The sequence below is a fragment of the Labeo rohita genome, chromosome 18 (genome assembly GCF_022985175.1).
Source record: "Labeo rohita strain BAU-BD-2019 chromosome 18, IGBB_LRoh.1.0, whole genome shotgun sequence".
NCBI lineage: Eukaryota > Metazoa > Chordata > Actinopteri > Cypriniformes > Cyprinidae > Labeo > Labeo rohita.
In genome coordinates this window covers 13,804,749-13,821,630 of record NC_066886.1, presented here as the reverse complement: position 1 = coordinate 13,821,630, position 16,882 = coordinate 13,804,749, and the positions used below count along the sequence as shown (strand labels likewise).

At 35.1% G+C, this 16,882-nt stretch overlaps 2 protein-coding genes across 4 annotated transcripts in view; both read left to right on the top strand.

Annotated features, from left to right (window-relative positions):
* The first annotated feature begins 1,263 nt into the window (after positions 1-1,263).
* Positions 1,264-11,350, top strand: nutf2 (nuclear transport factor 2). 2 transcript variants are annotated; one of them, XM_051135604.1, is made up of 6 exons: positions 1,293-1,382; positions 2,062-2,083; positions 4,137-4,258; positions 5,250-5,321; positions 6,594-6,692; positions 9,527-11,350. In XM_051135604.1, exons 3-6 carry the CDS (start codon positions 4,160-4,162, stop codon positions 9,638-9,640), a joined length of 384 nt encoding a protein of 127 aa, XP_050991561.1. In that variant the 5' UTR covers positions 1,293-1,382; positions 2,062-2,083; positions 4,137-4,159; the 3' UTR covers positions 9,641-11,350. The 2 variants fall into 2 exon arrangements, with proteins under 2 accessions (XP_050991559.1, XP_050991561.1); XM_051135602.1 differs by lacking the exon at positions 2,062-2,083 and having other exon boundaries at positions 1,264-1,382.
* Positions 11,351-11,578: 228 nt separating this feature from the next.
* The window catches only part of edc4 (enhancer of mRNA decapping 4), a 33,808-nt gene continuing 28,504 nt past the window's right edge, over positions 11,579-16,882 (top strand). The window contains exons 1-8 of one of the 2 annotated variants that reach the window (XM_051135588.1): positions 11,579-11,804; positions 12,427-12,583; positions 14,002-14,113; positions 14,762-14,861; positions 14,967-15,153; positions 15,353-15,500; positions 15,611-15,715; positions 15,856-15,965. In XM_051135588.1, the coding sequence (XP_050991545.1) occupies positions 11,717-11,804; positions 12,427-12,583; positions 14,002-14,113; positions 14,762-14,861; positions 14,967-15,153; positions 15,353-15,500; positions 15,611-15,715; positions 15,856-15,965 (1,007 nt within the window). In that variant the 5' untranslated portion in view covers positions 11,579-11,716. The remainder of the gene's footprint in view (positions 11,805-12,426; positions 12,584-14,001; positions 14,114-14,761; positions 14,862-14,966; positions 15,154-15,352; positions 15,501-15,610; positions 15,716-15,855; positions 15,966-16,882) is intronic. The other variant, XM_051135589.1, reaches the window with a different exon arrangement.

Sequence of the window (16,882 nt, the reverse complement as noted above, 5' to 3'; positions counted from 1 at the left end):
TGTTTTTATCTTTGGCTTTTCCTTAAAAAGAAAAGGGACAATACTTGTGAGTATTTAAACTATACTATACTATACTACACTATACTATACCGTGTGCTGCTTCAACATGTTGTTATCTTTGGCTTTTCCTTAAAAAGAAAAGGGACAATACTTATAAGTATTTAAACTATACTATACTTTCTACATGCTGCTTTAACATGTTTTTGGCTTTTCCTTAAAAAAAAGAGGGGGGGGGGGCAATACTTGTGAGCATTTAAAGTGTACTATACTATTCTGCGTGCTGCTTTAACACATTTTTATTCCTGAATTTTCCTTAAAAAGAAAAGGGGACAATACTTGTATTTAAAGTATATTATACTATTCTGCGTGCTGCTTTAACACATCTTGAATTTAGGCGTTTCCTTAAAAAGGGACAATACTCCTAAATATTTCAAGTATACTATACTATTCTGCGTGCTGCTTTAACATGTTTTTATTTTTGGCTTTTCCTTTAAAAGAAAAGGGACGATACTTAGGAGTATTTAAACTATACTATACTACACTATACTACATGCTGCTTTAGCATGTTTTTATTTTTGGCCCTTCCTTAAAAAGAAAAGGGACAATACGTGTGAGTATTTAAACTATACTATACTATACTATACTCTGTGTTGCTTTAACATGTTTTTATTTCTGGCTTTTCCTTAAAAAGAAAAGAGATAATACTTGTATTTAAGCTATACAAACTATACTATACTATACTATGTGCTGCTTTAATACGTTTTTATTTTTGGCTTTTCCTTCAAAAGAAAAGGGACATTACTTGTGAGTATTTAAAGTATACTAAATCTACATCTAAATCAGCAAAGCTATATTAATTTGTATTGTCCGCTACAGATTACTTAATAGGCTAACTATTTTATGCCAATAAACGGTACGTTTATATTTATTTGCTAGTCAGTTTTGTTACAATTTAATGTAATTTATTAACAAAGGCGTAACTTACTCGTGGTAAATGCAGAGAAGCACATTCGAGAGCCTAAAAACGAAACTGAAATGTTCTGTACGTAATTTTATTTAACAGAATTTACAACCACAGATTGTAAATAGAAAAGAAACTGCACAAATACGGTCTCCACGGGAAAATACTTGAGTATTTAAAGCATACTATTCTTGGATTCACCTGCTGCTCGAAGCACTAGTTCTAGATTTGGAAAGCAATACATCAACAACTAGCCTATGTTTACACTGAGAATCTGTTGACTCGCTGTCAAGAAGCAAAATTCAAAGCAGTGTGTAAGCGCTTTGCGCATGCTCAGACCGAAGAGGCCGCTCAACTTCTGTTCTCGGCGCGCTGGAATCGCCATAACTGGAACCGGGGATTCGGTTTAGGGCTCACGGAGGTAAGATGTTGCTCGCGTATTATTTATAACAGTTAAGAATGTATTTACGCTGCGCATAACTACTTTATAACTACTTTATGCAAAGTAACACTGGGGCTTTTTGCCAAGAATATTCTGAAGCGCTAGCTAATAGGACACGCCTATAGGACAGGAGCGTGTACGGGCCGCCGCGACTGCATTCAGCTCATATGGCTCTGGAGTATTTTTAGAACGGAACGAGGGTGCGTTTGCTCCAAGTTGACCGTTGATCGTTACTATTCAAACTCCGAGTCGATATTCAAAAAGCAACGTCCGCTTGAACGTAAAACACAACTTTTTCGCATCACGATTTAGCCGGTGAGCTCGTTGTAGACAGACAGCCCAGTGTTAGCACGTCTACGGCTAAAGCTAAAATGAATCAGTCAGTCAGCGAGGCCATTGAAAGCTAGCTAGTGATCTTAGCATGGTTACTTTTGCCACTAATTAGCGTACTTGATCAAATAGTGGCTGTGGTGTAACGGAAATTATTTTAACCACAATTTGGACGTGTCCAATGCGTCACCGCTTGATTTGTAAATTAAGTTAGTACTTAGTAAGCAAACAACTAGTGCTAAGAGTGTCTAAAATCCTCTTTAAAATGACCAGTCTATGCTTTTATATATCGGTCATTAATGTACGTGTTGTTTTGATCTAATTCTAGTTCCTTGATCTAATGGAACCAGGTTAGTGCAATTGATGTCATTCATAGTTCATACACAATTACTAACGTGTTTAAGAAAGTTTACATTTTAGGGAATTGTCATCAACTGCTCTAAGTAACTGTACTTGTTAAGTGGAAACTATAGATATTGGAAAAATTGAGTTTGAAAGTCTTCAGTGGATCATGGCCTAATCACATGTTAACCAGTCAAAGTTGCTGACAAATCCATAGGGCTTTTGAAAAGGGTGGAGCAGGAGTGTGTTAGATTCCATGAGCTTCTGAATAGAAATGAGCTTGTTACACTAAATGCATGTTTAAATCAAGGAATATTATTCTAAATGGAAAAGAATACAGAAAAAGGGGGTATACACCACACAGACAGTGTATGACAAATGAAAACAAAATAATAATAATAACATGGGCAGCCAGTGATAATCTATCCTACTTAAAGACCTCAAGCATTTAGATATAAGTAATAAACAGAGGATTATTGTGTATTGGTGTGGACACTAACATAGGTAATGTTTTTGGTGTGTACAGGTCTTAAATAGTTCACTTAAAAATGAAAATTCTGTCAATTATTACTCACTCATGTCGTTCCAAACTCGTAAGACCTTCGTTCATCTTCAGAACACCGATTTTTATTTTTGATGAAATCCGAGAGCTTTCTGACCCTGCATAAACAGTAACACAACTGAAATGTTCCCAGACCTAGAAACATAGGAAGGACATTGGTAAAACAGTCCGTGTGTTGTGGTACTCTCGATAATGGCGGAGGATGTGACTTGGATAAGAGCTGTTGAAAGTAGTTGTTTTTGTTTTCTTTGCGCACAGAAACGAATCTCATAGCTTCGTAGAATTGCGGTTGAACCACTGATGTCACATGGACTGTTTTACTAATGTCCTTACTACCTTTCTGGGCCTTGAACATGGTAGTAGCGTTGCTGTCTACGCAGAGTCAGGGTCTGTGATGTCAGTCATCTTTAAAATCAGCGCCATTGTCTTCATTTACCCGCGTGAGCAGAAGCACTTTAGTTTCACAATCTGTCCAATTTGACAACATTTTTGAAATCTCAGTCACAGCTCAGAGTAAACACGTCATCTCCATAAGAACGCTGCGATTGGCCAGTTTCGACCAAACCAAACTTCATTCATCAGTGTGTTTTATGTGCTCCTATCAGTAATCTGCGTTCACACAGAGCACATTACCAATAATTACAGCTTCTCATACCATATGTGTGAAAGGGGCAAATGTTAGTAATGTTCGAAGCAGATGTCATAGTAGACCGGACATATTTTACATTGAGCGGTTCATTCATAAATCCATAAGATCTTACCTTCATGCTGTGAAAATACAATTTGGAAGACAGAAGACAACAAGCTCAGCACTGAAAAGGTTAATTTAGTGCCAGAAAAACAAAAAGGTGCACTCAGTAATTTTGCCAGTTAAACCCTTTACATACAAAGCAACAGCACTTTGAGAAATATTATTAAAATTCTTTACACTTGCGTGAAAATTAGAAGTCCTCCAGTTCTCCTATCAGAAGTTGTTTATTTACTACATGGAGTGGGTTGCTTCATCATGGGCTCCGCCATGTTGGCATCACATGACCAGCCCTATGATGCAATTGACAAGTTGCTAATAATATGCTTACTTAGCATATTAAATATTATATTTCACATAAGCCCTTAAAGGGACAGTTCACCCAAAAATGAAAATTGAGTGGTAGTTGCATTGCTGTCTGTGCAGGGTCAGAAAGCTCTCGGATGATGAACAAAAGTCTTACAGGTTCAGGTTGATTTGAGGGTGAGTAATTAATGACAGAATTTTCATTTTTGGGTGAACTAACCCTTTAACAAAGTGTAAACAAAAGTATCTTAACACAGTACAAGTGATAATGACCAAGTGTGCACTTGACGCATACAGGTTGTTAGGTATCAGTATATAGTCCAAGATCACTGTTGGCTCAAATAAAAGCCTTTAAATCTAGATTAAAGTTTTAGATTTTTTTTGTCAGCTGTTTTCAACCCTCAGTCTGTCATGTACATTGAGTCATGTATTCTGTTTCCACCAGTGCCTGTAGCAGGGTGAATCAGAATGGGAGACAAGCCGATTTGGGAACAAATAGGATCCAGCTTTGTGCAACATTACTATCAACTGTTTGACACAGACAGGACTCAACTTGGATCGATATATGTGAGTATTGTATGAAGCTCTTGTCTTCCGGATAGTTCTCTCTTGACTAGTCCCATGGTCGAGAGAAATGTTTTACTGTCTCTGCCTTGCCATCATGTTAGTGTTCAAAGCGTCACTTGGTTTATGTCTTGCAGAATGACGCTAGATGCAACAAACAAGTTTTGTCGTGTGTTCAGCAGAGGAGTCTTTTCAGGCCAGAAATATGGTTCTATGCTGGACCTTTAAAAAGAGCCTAAAGAGCTCATACATGAACAACATATAAAAGAGCAACATGTCATTAATTACTCACCCACATGTTGTTTCAAACCTGTAGGATCTTCATTCGTCTTCGGAACGCAAATTAAGAGATTTTTAATGAAATCCGAGCATTTTCTGACCGTGCATAGACGGCAATGCAACTATCACGTTCAAGGTAGTAAGGACATTGATGAAATAGTCCATGTGACATCAGTGGTTCAACTCTAATTTTATGATGCTACGAGAATACTTTCTGTGCGCAAAGAAAACAAAAATAACGACTTGAAACTATTTCTTTCTTTTTTATGTCAGTCGACATGCGTTCACAAAAGTACCACTACACTGAATATAATTGCTGTTTTTGTTTTCTTTGCACACAAAAAGTATTTTCATAGCTTTATAAAATTAAGGTTGAACCACTGATGTCACATGAACTATTTTAACAATGTTCTTACTACCTTTCTAGGCACTGAACGTGGTAGTTGCTGTAAAGGGAGGGTTAGAAAGCTCTAGGATTTCAACAAAAATATCTTAAGTTTTGTTATAAAGATGAGCAAAGGTATTACGGGTTTGGAAGAACATAAGGGTGAGTAATTAATTACAGAATTTTCATTTTTGTGTGAGCTACCCCTTAAAGTGTCTGTGTGTGTGTGTGTGTGTGTGTGTGTGTATATAAACTGGCCACAGCCCTGCTTCTCTGTCTGGCTTCATATTGGCTTCTTTAGCTTATCTACATGCTTTTTTTTTCCTCTAGATTGATGCGTCATGCCTTACGTGGGAGGGTCAGCAATTCCAGGGAAAAGCGGCAATTGTCGAAAAGCTTTCCGTAAGTATTCATGTGTATTTTGTTTCCGTTGTTTGATAGTCTTTTCTCGTTTCCTCTGTGTTCAGAGACTAACATTCATTTTTGAAAATAGAGGGTGTGAGTTTTCCAACTATAAACCAATACTGATTTAAAAAAAAATCTCTAAAATCAACCCATTTATTGTGCATCTCTATTTAAATATTGATCAGATGTTTAATTATCATATATACACTACCAGTTAAAATTTTTTGGACAGTAAGATTTTTAATATTTTATAAAGAAGTCTCTTCTGCTTACCAAACCTGCATTTATTTGATCCAAAGTACAGCAAAAACAGCAAAATTTTGAAATATTTTTACTACTTAAAATAACAATTTCTATTTGAATATATTTTAAAGTGTAATTTATTCCTGTGACTTCAAAGCTGAATTTGTAGCATAATTACTCCAGTCACATGATCCTTCAGAAATCATTCTAATATTTGGATTTGCTGCTCAAAAAAACATTTATTATTTTTATGTTGAAAACAGCCGAGTCAAATTTTTTCAGGTTTCAGATGAACAGCATTTATCTGAAATAGAAATATTTTGTAACATTACAAATGTCTATCATCAAAAAAATCATCCTTGCTAAATAAAAGTATTAATTTATTTAATTAAAAAATTAATAATAAATACTGACTCTGAGCTTTTGAATAGTATAGTATATAATGTTACAAAAGCTTTTTATTTCAGATAAATGCTGATAATAATAATCTTTGGATCTTTCTGTTCATCACAGAATCCTGAAAAATGTACTCAGCTGTTTTAAAAATCAGCATATAAGAATGATGGTCATGCGACTCTGAAGACTGGAGTAATGATGCTGAAAATTTACAGGAATAAATTACATTTTAAAATATATTCAAATAGAAACCAGTAATTTTAGCAATTAAAAAAATATTTCACAATATTTCTGCTTTTGCTGTATTTTGGATCAAATAAATGCAGGCTGTTGGCGCCAATAGCTTTGTGGTTAGTGCCCAGACATATTGCAGCTGTGTTCATGGTGTCCCGAGTTCGAATCCCATCTCGAGGTCCTTTGCCGGTTCCGCTTCCCGCATCTGTCATCTCTCTACTATCCTGTCCATTGAAAAGCCCAAAAATATAACTTTAAAAAAAGTGTTTGATGAGCAGAAGAGACTTCTTTAAAAAACATGACAAATCTTACTGTCTGAAAACTTTTGACTGTTAGTGTATATAAAATATCTTTCAGTTTAAACAGTGGCAATATACATTATATTTTGTTTTTCAGAGCCTGCCCTTCACAAAAATAGCTCACAGCATCACAGCACAAGACCACCAGCCAACCCCTGATAGCTGCATATTGAGTATGGTAGTAGGCCAACTAAAAGTAAGTATTTTCTAAATTTAAGTTTGACCTCTGACAGTCATGTTATTGCAGCAGCGCTTGAGGTTAACACTTATGTATGTGATAAGGTCTAGGAAGGCATTCTTCTCATTTGAAATGCATAACATCACCTTTTAAACAGAGAGCTGCCGTGGATGCTTTAAGCCTCTCTTGATTGTCCTCCCGCTTCACCTTACGTGATGTAGTACTGAGTAATCAAAGATTTCATAAGCATTTCAGAGCTGTAGTGTGTGTGTTTGTCTATCAGGCGGACGATGACCAGGTTCTGGGCTTCCACCAGACCTTTCTGTTGAAAAGTATCAGCACTGCCTGGGTTTGCACCAACGAAGTCTTCAGGCTTGCCCTGCACAACCTTTGAGATTAAAGGCTCTTGATGGTCACATGGCCTTTCCTCCTTCTCTTAATGTCTGTAAGGACCAGTGTCCGCTTGGGTTCACGCACACCGTACGGGCCTCTTTACTAACGGCTTTAAGCTGTGTTCAGATCAAGCGTCTGTGTGGATTGTCAAATCTGTTCATGCAGGTTTGCCTGGTGTGTTTGTGATTTTGTTTGCACCTTTGCAGCAACAAACCAACCAAAAGACGTTTCATGACATAATGTGTCCAACAACGTCAAAAAGTGTATAAAAGTTTAACTTAACGAGCACCAACTTGTTGTGGTGACTAACACCCGTTTCACACATACTCCTTTTGCAGTCTGTGTGCATTATGTATGCGGTGAAGAAACAGCACGGGCTATTGTGCTTTCACATAGGATGTGTCGCAGTCTGCTACTGATCTGTGGCTGTATACCACAAACACAACATTAATCCATTGTTTTAATTTTCAAACCAAACGGTATTAATTAAAATGCTTTTTTTAGCGTTATGCTTCTCTTATTACAAAATACAGTAATACAGTCTTTCATAGACGTTCACGTTTAAATGCAATAAATATCAACAATGTATTATGCAGTGCATTTTACTTCCAGATATATGTATTAATTTGCTCAAGCAAGTGGTAAAACTTTTAAACAGCCTATTCACTATTTTTTTTTTTAATGTTTCACTGACAGGAACAGTCGACTCTCAGAGTTCCTTCAGATTAAAAACTTAGGTCCCTATGAAATCCATTTTATTTGTTTCCAAAATGTTTTTGTTTTAATTTTTATGAATTAAATTCTAGACATTTAATGGGTAAATTTAAAAAAATTAAGCAGAAAAAAGCATGTCTAATAAATTGAAATCATGAAACTTACACAATTGAACATTAATTTATTAAAAGTTTAACAAAACTTAAAAGTGGTTTACTCCAAATTCTTTTTTTTAAATTTTCTGAGTACCATTTTAATGATTTCATTACATTTGGATAATCAAAAGCATCTCTAATTGAATGATTTTAAAAAAATAATGTATTTATTTCTTTTTCAGAAATACTGTTTTTAAATAAATTCTGGTAATATTTTCTTCTGGTAAATATTTCTTAAAAAGTAATGTTTTAATAATATGTTTATTAGTGGTAGTACTGTCATTACATTAAGTAATATTTTTTTCTGTCACCTTTGCTTTAAGTTAAACTGTACTTTTATTTTGACGGGTTGCTGCGAAGACCTTTAAGTTTCTGTTTGGATATGGTATGATTTAAGAATACTGATGTACTTTTGATTTATTCATCCGAAATTGGGCAAATTCTTTGACATTCTATGTTATACAGTAAATTCCATTTTTAAGACTGGATTGCATGACTACGTCTGCATTTTCCACACAACAGAAATCATAGGACCCTAAAAACTAACATGAACTTTTTCAAAAACATGGCATACTTGGGTTCAAATATATTTCTGTTGAGCTTTTTGATTCGATTTATAAAAATGCATCATTAAATAATATGTGAATGAACAAGGATTGAAAATAAGTGTTATAAAATCATTGTTTTGAATTAGATTTTTAATATATTATTTATATTTTAAGTATTAGTAATTTGTGATTTTGTCATTTTATTTAATTTTTAGTTTTAATTATTTTAATATTTCAGCTTACTTTATTTAATTTTAAGTTTTTTTTTTATTTGATTTCAGTTTTCATTTTAAATGAAAATTTTGGTAATACTTTACAATAAAGTGTCATTTGTTAACATTAGTTAATGTATTAACTAACTATATGAACAAAGAGTAATACATTTATTACACTATTTATTCATCTTTGTTAATGTTAGTTAATAGAAATGCAGCTGTTCATTGTTTATGTTAGTTCACAGTGCATTAACTAATGTTAACAAACTCAGCTTATTTTAATAATGCATTAGTAAATGCTAAAATTAACATTAACTAATATTAATAAATGCTGTAAAAGTATTCATTCTTGGTTAATGTAAACTAATGTAGTTAACTAATAAATTTTACTGTAAAGTGTTACCAAAATTTTAATCATTTTAGTTAACCAACAAAACCCGAGTATATGTTTATATATGAGTATGAGTTTATAAGCTTGTGACTTCTTTAAAATGATTGTTTGAGTTACATCAGTATATGGCAACTGATTGTTTATCACCACATTTTGTCATGTTTTTATTTTTGTTTCACCTTCACTGACTGTAATTATGTTAAGACATTATGTCCTTAGCTGGGAAAAAGTGAATGTTGAGACACACTATCAGCCTTTAATTAGCCGTGGTTCCTTAATGCAGCTTTTGTCTTTCTAATTTGCTTTGAAACTTGCTGAACATGTCTGAAAAACTAACAGCATTTGAATTTTTAGCCTTGGGTTTAGTTCCCAATGACGTGTTGCACAGTTGTATGAGAGCCTCCGTTTAAGTCTCCTGTGTTTCTGCTCTGTCTAGGCAGATGATGACCCCATCATGGGATTCCATCAGAGCTTCATCCTGAAGAACATTAACGAGGCGTGGGTTTGCACCAATGACATGTTCCGCCTGGCGCTGCACAATTTTGGTTAAACGCCCCATGGCTAGCAGGAGGGAAATAGGGGAAGGTGGAGGATGGGGTTCCACCCCAATGACGCCTGAACCTGTCAATCAGCCCTTCATCCATCACACTCAAGAGAAACGGCACCGGATTACAGCAGTCAATCACAGAAAAACATGCAGGCGTATACAGTACTGCCTCTACTCCAGAAATGACATGTTTCTTTGCTGAAAGCCCACACATCCATCAAACTGACCCTTTTCCTTCGCCAACCTGCATGATGATGGGGAGCTTAAATATCAGAGGACGCCCTGACCAGGACAAATACGTATTAACCTAACCTCGGCTGTTTGATATTTACATTTTAGTTGCTGATTTTGACTTTGAAATAACAACCGTCTTACTGTCTCTCTTTGCTTTAGTACAAAGTGTGTTCAGCTTGTTTTTAGAATATGCTCCTTGAAGTTTAAATCTTTTTTTTTTTTGTTGTTTTGTTTTGTTTTCGCCCCACTTGAAAATTGGTGTGATGTCAGGTTGCTCTAGCTATCCAAAGAACACCACCCTAATTTCCCCTTCCCCTCAGACCAGTGTGCTTCCCACTTTCTGCTCACTGCTCTCTGTGACAATAATTACCAAGCCACGATACACAATAAAACCTTTGACTTTTTCTTAACAACGTCATCATCTTGTTCATCCCCCTGTCTGGTTTTGCGTCTACCTTTTTTTCCCTTTTCTATGCTTGCCTGTTCATGTTTTTGATACTGCTTCATATTAGATTCTCTCATTAAGATTACAGATTTATTTGAGCGGAGCAGAAAACAGCGGAGCTGTTATTTCTCTCTTTACAGGTGGCCAGTGTTTCCTGAAGCAGTTGATTAGACTTTAATATATATATATATATATATATATATATATATATATATATATATATATATATAATGTTGGCTTATTTGGTAGAACATCGCTATGATTAGCAATGTCATTAATTTACGACAAATTTTCCTAATTCTAAAAATGACAGAATTATAAATGAATGCTCTTGTTAAAAGAAGAAAAATCATAATCAAAAAGAGCCCAGATGAATCATCTCAGTGCTTTTATTCTTTCATTTACCCTTTCTGTTTTAGTTCAGAGGTTTTCCCTGTTTTCCATAAAAATGATAAAAATCTTAAAGTAATGAGATGTGGGATGTTATGTTTCATAAGCTTGTATGAATGTAAATGTCATCGAGTTTGTAGTGTGGCCAAAGCTGTTATTACCTTCCATATTTAGGCTTATATTTTGACATTTCCAGTACAAGAAGGATCACAGACACGAAGAGGTGACTATTTTCTCATTTCCACAAAATGTTTACACTAAAGGAGTTGTGTTCAGTGTTTAGGATTAGAAAATCATATTCATAAATATGAAGGCCTTTGTGCCAAGGTGATGGTACAGATATTTTAGAAAGATGTCTTCTGCGTTGTAGCTTTTTGCACTGAAATATCTAGACAGATCTGCTAGAACATCAGTATAATGAGTCACATTTTTGCATTATATATTTTTTTGCTGGAATACATGTATTGTACACGTACTTCATGCTTGCTTGGCCCTGCAGATATCCACTCTTTTGGTGGTTTAAGGGGTGAAGCAAAAGAAGACTTGATTTTCCCAAACAAAAACAACAGTAATACAATGTGAATACAGTAAGAGACTACTTCAGCTGATTACATGTATGTGGAAATAAAGGAGATCAAAGTAAAGTTGTGCTGGTATGTTATTTCTATAGTTCGAGGAACTAGCTGAAAAGTCGACAAATTATTAAAAAAGTCATAGTAATACGTTATGTAATGATTATTAATAACACGCCAGTAGAATGTATGAATTTGTGATTTTTTAAAATCAGATTATCATATTGAAAATTGAATTCAAGAGCGCGCGTCAACTGAGGTAATTCACTCCGGAACCGAAGAAAACGTGCCAGCGCAGGCGGGGGAATGAAATGCAGGGAACGCTCGACGGAAGTTGACGGACGATTGCAAGCTTTTCTGAGGGGCGAGCTCAGACACAAAATTAAACTATTGAGAATTTGACAGTTTGCAGTGATTCAATCCCCCCTTCCCTACTCTATGGCTTCCAGTTCCAACATGGACATAGAGGGCGCGACCCAGCACCTTCGGGATATCTTAAAACTGGATCGTCCCGGTAATTCGGCCGGTAAGTTGCCGGGGAAGGGAGCAGCTAGGCCGCGGCGCGATGATGCTGCGCAGCGCTTGATTTCAGCGCAAGCCACCTGACTGTAGTCGCTCAAAAACGCGGGACAGCGCTTACTACGTTTTATAAGTAATAAACATAATGTTTGGTGTATTAATGTGGTTGAATAAAAGGAAAGATAAAGTAGCATGTACGGGCTAAACTCATGCTGGCGCAGCAGCAGCTTCGCTCAGAGAGAAAGAGTTGAGTATTAATTCCGACATGAGCATGAATCATATTCAAGAGTTTAATGCATTTCATATGTATAAACATGCAGTTACTTGCTAAAAGTGACATTATAGCTTTCTGAGAGAGGACATGTCAAGTCAAAACGACGGTTTCAAAACCTGCTCAACTTTTTGGGCATCATTACTAGGTTGTGCCTCTTGTTAGAACAACATACAGTATGTTACACCATATATATTTACATAGATATACACATTTAATTATTTATTCTGAAAAATAAATTGTTAGTCAAGCATAGGTGGTGATGCACCTCTCTGACATGGATTGAAAGTCATTATGTAATAGAGACTGCACCAGTGCATTTTTTACAACGTGATTTATCATTCATATAATTCCACAGAGCCCTCTTTGGTAGAGAGCCAGAGAAAACCATCTTTCAATGGAGAGTTGAATGGCGTTCTTGGAGCCGATCTTATCGGAGCAGGAGGACTTGCTGCAGTGGTGGAGCCAACGACTCATAACACAGACAAACTTAACGGACAGGACACACAGACCATGTATGTTTTGCTGGCATTAACTCTGTATTTTATGCTAAATGCATTCTTTAGCAAAACATTATTGTCATTTCACGAACTGAAATTTTTACATGCTAGACTTTATAACATTTACACTACCTTTCAATGATTTGAGATCGGTGAGATTTTTAAATGAGCGTCTTACGGTCACCAAGGCTGTGTTTATTTGATTACAAATACAGTGCGAACCTTAATATTGTGAAATATTATTACAATTTTAATATTGTTTTAATATATTTTAACATTTAATTTAAAACTTGAAAACATTGTAGCAGTCCGGATAGGAAAAATGAAAATGAACAAAAGGGTGACTAACCGCTCACTGATCCTCTCAAGACTGAAAAAGTCTACAAAACATTGTTTTTATTTTATAAGTTGCATCGTGCAAAAAGTGCAAAGTGCATGTGAGTTAAAAACAGACGGACATGAGCAAGCAGACGGTTTAGCACATTGCTATCTTCAGTGCTTACTTAACAACCAACATTCACACTTTTCTAAGTAGGTCAACAATTAAACATTTAATTTCTTCCTGTGATGGAATAATCCAGTTATTCCAGTCTTTTGTGTCACATGATCCTTCAGAAGTCAATCTGATACGTGAACCATTCCTAAGGGTCATTTTTTTTTTAATTAAGATTTATACGTCATCTGAAAGCTTTCAATTTATCTGTTAGAGAATCTGGAATCTGAAGGGGCAACAAAAATCTAAATATTGAGAAAATCACTTTTAAAGTTGTCTAAATAAAGTTCTTAGCTATGCATGTTGCTAATCAAAAATTAGGTTTTAATATATTTACAGTAGGAAATTAACAAAATATTTTCATGAAGCATGATCTTAACTTAATTTCCTAATGATTTTTGGCATAAAAGAAAAATTTGTTCATTTTGACCCATATGATGTATTGTCGGCTATTGCTACAAACATACCCGTGCTACTTATGACTAGGTTTGTTGTCCAGGGTCACATAGGCTGATTGTGTGCACAGAAAACATTTCTTCTTATTACTAATAATGTTGAAAACAGTTATGCTATTTAATGTTTTTGTGGAAACAGTGATAATTAGAAAGTTCAAAAGAACTGCATAGAAATCTTCCAACAGAGATGTTTTGTAACCTTATGAATGTTACTATTTATTTACCCAAATAAAGTTTGTGTGTGTGTGTGTATATATATATAATATATATGTATATATATATATATATATATATATATATATATATATATATATATATATATATATATATATATATATATATATATATATATAATACACACACATACACACACACCTTTATACCTTTATATGAACTTAAACTTTTGAAAGGTACTTTATGTTGAATGAGCTCTTTATTGTCAGTAAATCCACATTTCTGTTTTTGTTTGTTTGTTTTTGTAACAGTTGCCTTTCAGGAGACGACGGGTCCACCTGTGTCCCCATCAGAGCAAACAATGTGGAAATTGTGTCCAGTCGTGACTCTAGTATTGACAGTAAGGCTCGTGGCAGCAACAAGGTGTGTAAATGAATCAACTTGTGCAAAACTGTTTATTAGTAGCAGTTCAAACATTGACTCATGGAAAACCTAGAAAAATCTGAATTTTAAAAGGATAGTTCACCCAAAAATGACTTGCCCTCATGTTGTTCCAAACCCATTCCAAGACCATTGTTCATCTTCAGAACACAAATTAAGATATTTTGTGCCTTTTGCAAGCAGAAGAATGCACATGCATGCATTATGGTACTTGTGAACGTACGGAAGAGAAGAAAATGTTTAATGAAGTTGTTATTTTTGTTTATAATTACATATAATTACAGTTGAACCACTGATGTCACGAGGACTAAAGAAGTAATTTCTACCTTTCTGGGCATTGAACGTGTCAATTGCGTTGTTGTCAATGCAGACTAAAAAGCTCTTGGATTTCATCAAAAATATATTTTTGGTTGATCTATCCCTTTAATTTTGTATTTCCAGGTTTGCAAAAGTAATTTTAAATGAACAAAATTATGAAAACCATGAAAACTTCTAGTGAGTAATTCTTGGGCAGTATAACTTGGGCTCAGTTGTGAAATATTTACTTGGCTAGAAATCTCTAAACCTAACTGTTGGGAAAGTCATAGAGATTAATAGGTCAAAATCCTTTGATGACGACTTTTCTTACAGGTTAAAATTCAGCCAGTGGCCAAATATGACTGGGAGCACAAATACTACTATGGCAACTTAATAGCTGTGTCCAACTCATACTTGGCTTATGCTATCAGAGGTCAGTTTGCACACTGTCTTTGTCCGTGGCTCATTTAGCACAGTCCTTTGAATAAAATGTTGATGGGATTCAGCTGAGCGGTTTCTAATTGTTTTTCGCTCACAGGGGCAAACAATCATTCTATGATCCGAGTGCTGAGGCTGGGCTCGACGGAGCGTTCGCTGCTGAAGGGCTTCACCGGTGCAGTCACAGACCTTGCTTTTGCCCACTTGGACTCCACCCTGTTGGGCTGCGTCGATGAGGCTGGGAACATGTTCATTTGGCAGCTCACTAGCCACAGCAGCAAAATACAGTATCCTCTGTAGATTGAACAGGAATTATGATGAAGATATTTCACGTTTTAGACCACTAATGAATTTTATTTCAATACACATTAGTCAAACTTTTTATTTATGTCTATATATAAAAAAATCAGGATCTAAATATATTGTGGTAAAATGCTAATGAGCAGGTGAACTGTGATATTTCTCCTTAACATTGATGTTTCTTAGAGATGAAGTGATCGTTCACATCCGAAGGCCTGAGGACACGCCACTAAATTCCAACCGCAGACTCATCTGGTGTCCCTTCATCCCGGAGGACAATGATGAGAACCCGGAGGATCCGTGTCAGACGTTGGCGCTCCTTCATGAAGACAGAGTATGTCTTCTCTGGAATTTGACAGTTTTATCACTTTCTCTCTAAAATGTCTTCATATTATTAGATTTGAAATGTTTTTAACACTATTACTCTCCTGACTGTGCTTTTAGGCTGAGGTTTGGGACCTTGACATCCTCCGATCCAATAACAGCTCATGGCCTGTGGATGCCACTGAACTGAAAGAGGGTTTCATCACCATTAGAGGACACACGGCAGTAAGTCCTGCTGACTATTGGCTTAATGCTGTGTCTGCAGTATTGTATTAACTAATTAAGAAATTAGATGTAATTACAGTAGCACATAAATGAGTTATAGGGTGTAATGTTTATGATTAAATGTGTTTCCGTTTCTGCAGCGCATTAGCGAGGGAGCGCTGTCCCCTGATGGCACTGTCTTGGCCACAGCCAGTCATGATGGATATGTGAAGTTTTGGCAAATCTATATTGAAGGACAGGACCAACCCAGGTACATGTTTGAGACATTGTGAAATTGAACAGTGTACTGTAAGATTTTATTTTTGAAAGAAAGAAATACTTTTATTTAGCAAAGATGCATTAAATTGACCAAAAGTGACATTAAAGGAGTTCACTTCCACAACAAAAATTTACAGATCATTTACTCACCCCCTTGTCATCTAAGATCTTCATGTCTTTCTTTCTTCATTCAATAAGAAATTGTTTTTTGAGGAAAACATTTCACACACTTTAGAGCCTTTTGAAGCTGCATTTAAACTTGGAAGTTCAAACTCACGGGCACCGTTTAAGTTCACTATATTGAGAGAAATCCTGAAATGTTTTCCTCAAAAAAACATAATTTCTTTACGACTGAAGAAAGAAAGACTTGAACATCTTGGATGACATTGGGGTGAGTAAATTATCTGTAATTTTTTTTTTTCTGGAAGTGAACTTCTCCTTTAAAGGCATTTATAATTTTAGAAAATTATATGCTTCAAATAAGTGCTGTTCTTTTGAACTTTCTATTCATAAAGGATCCTGGAAAAATGAAATATATGTTTTCCACAAAATATTAATCAGTAACTGTTTTCAACATTGATAATGCAATAAGAGTAGAATCAAAATCTGATAATGATAAATCAGAAATGTTTCCCTTTTTTATGTTTTTTACTGTTTTCATTAAATAAATTCAGCTGTGATGCATGGGCGCATAGGAGAAGTCTTTCAAAAACACAAAATCTTATTGCCCTCAAACCAACCAAATGATAGTAAATAGTAGGAAATCAAACTATGGCATGTAGCTTTTAAACATTTCTGAATGACTTTTACTGAATTACTCAAAAACATTTATTGCTTTTAGGTTTCATTAAAAAAATGCTAAAATATTTACAGTACAACTGTTATTAAATGTACATTATAAACTTTTGA

Bases quoted from the DNA above. Each gene is read 5' to 3' on its own strand.
- nutf2 (XM_051135602.1), top strand. From the start codon at position 4,160: ATGGGAGACAAGCCGATTTGGGAACAAATAGGATCCAGCTTTGTGCAA. The intron at 4,259-5,249 runs GTGAGTATTGTA...TTTTTCCTCTAG, and splicing joins CTCAACTTGGATCGATATAT to ATTGATGCGTCATGCCTTAC. The intron at 5,322-6,593 runs GTAAGTATTCAT...TTTGTTTTTCAG, and splicing joins CAATTGTCGAAAAGCTTTCC to AGCCTGCCCTTCACAAAAAT.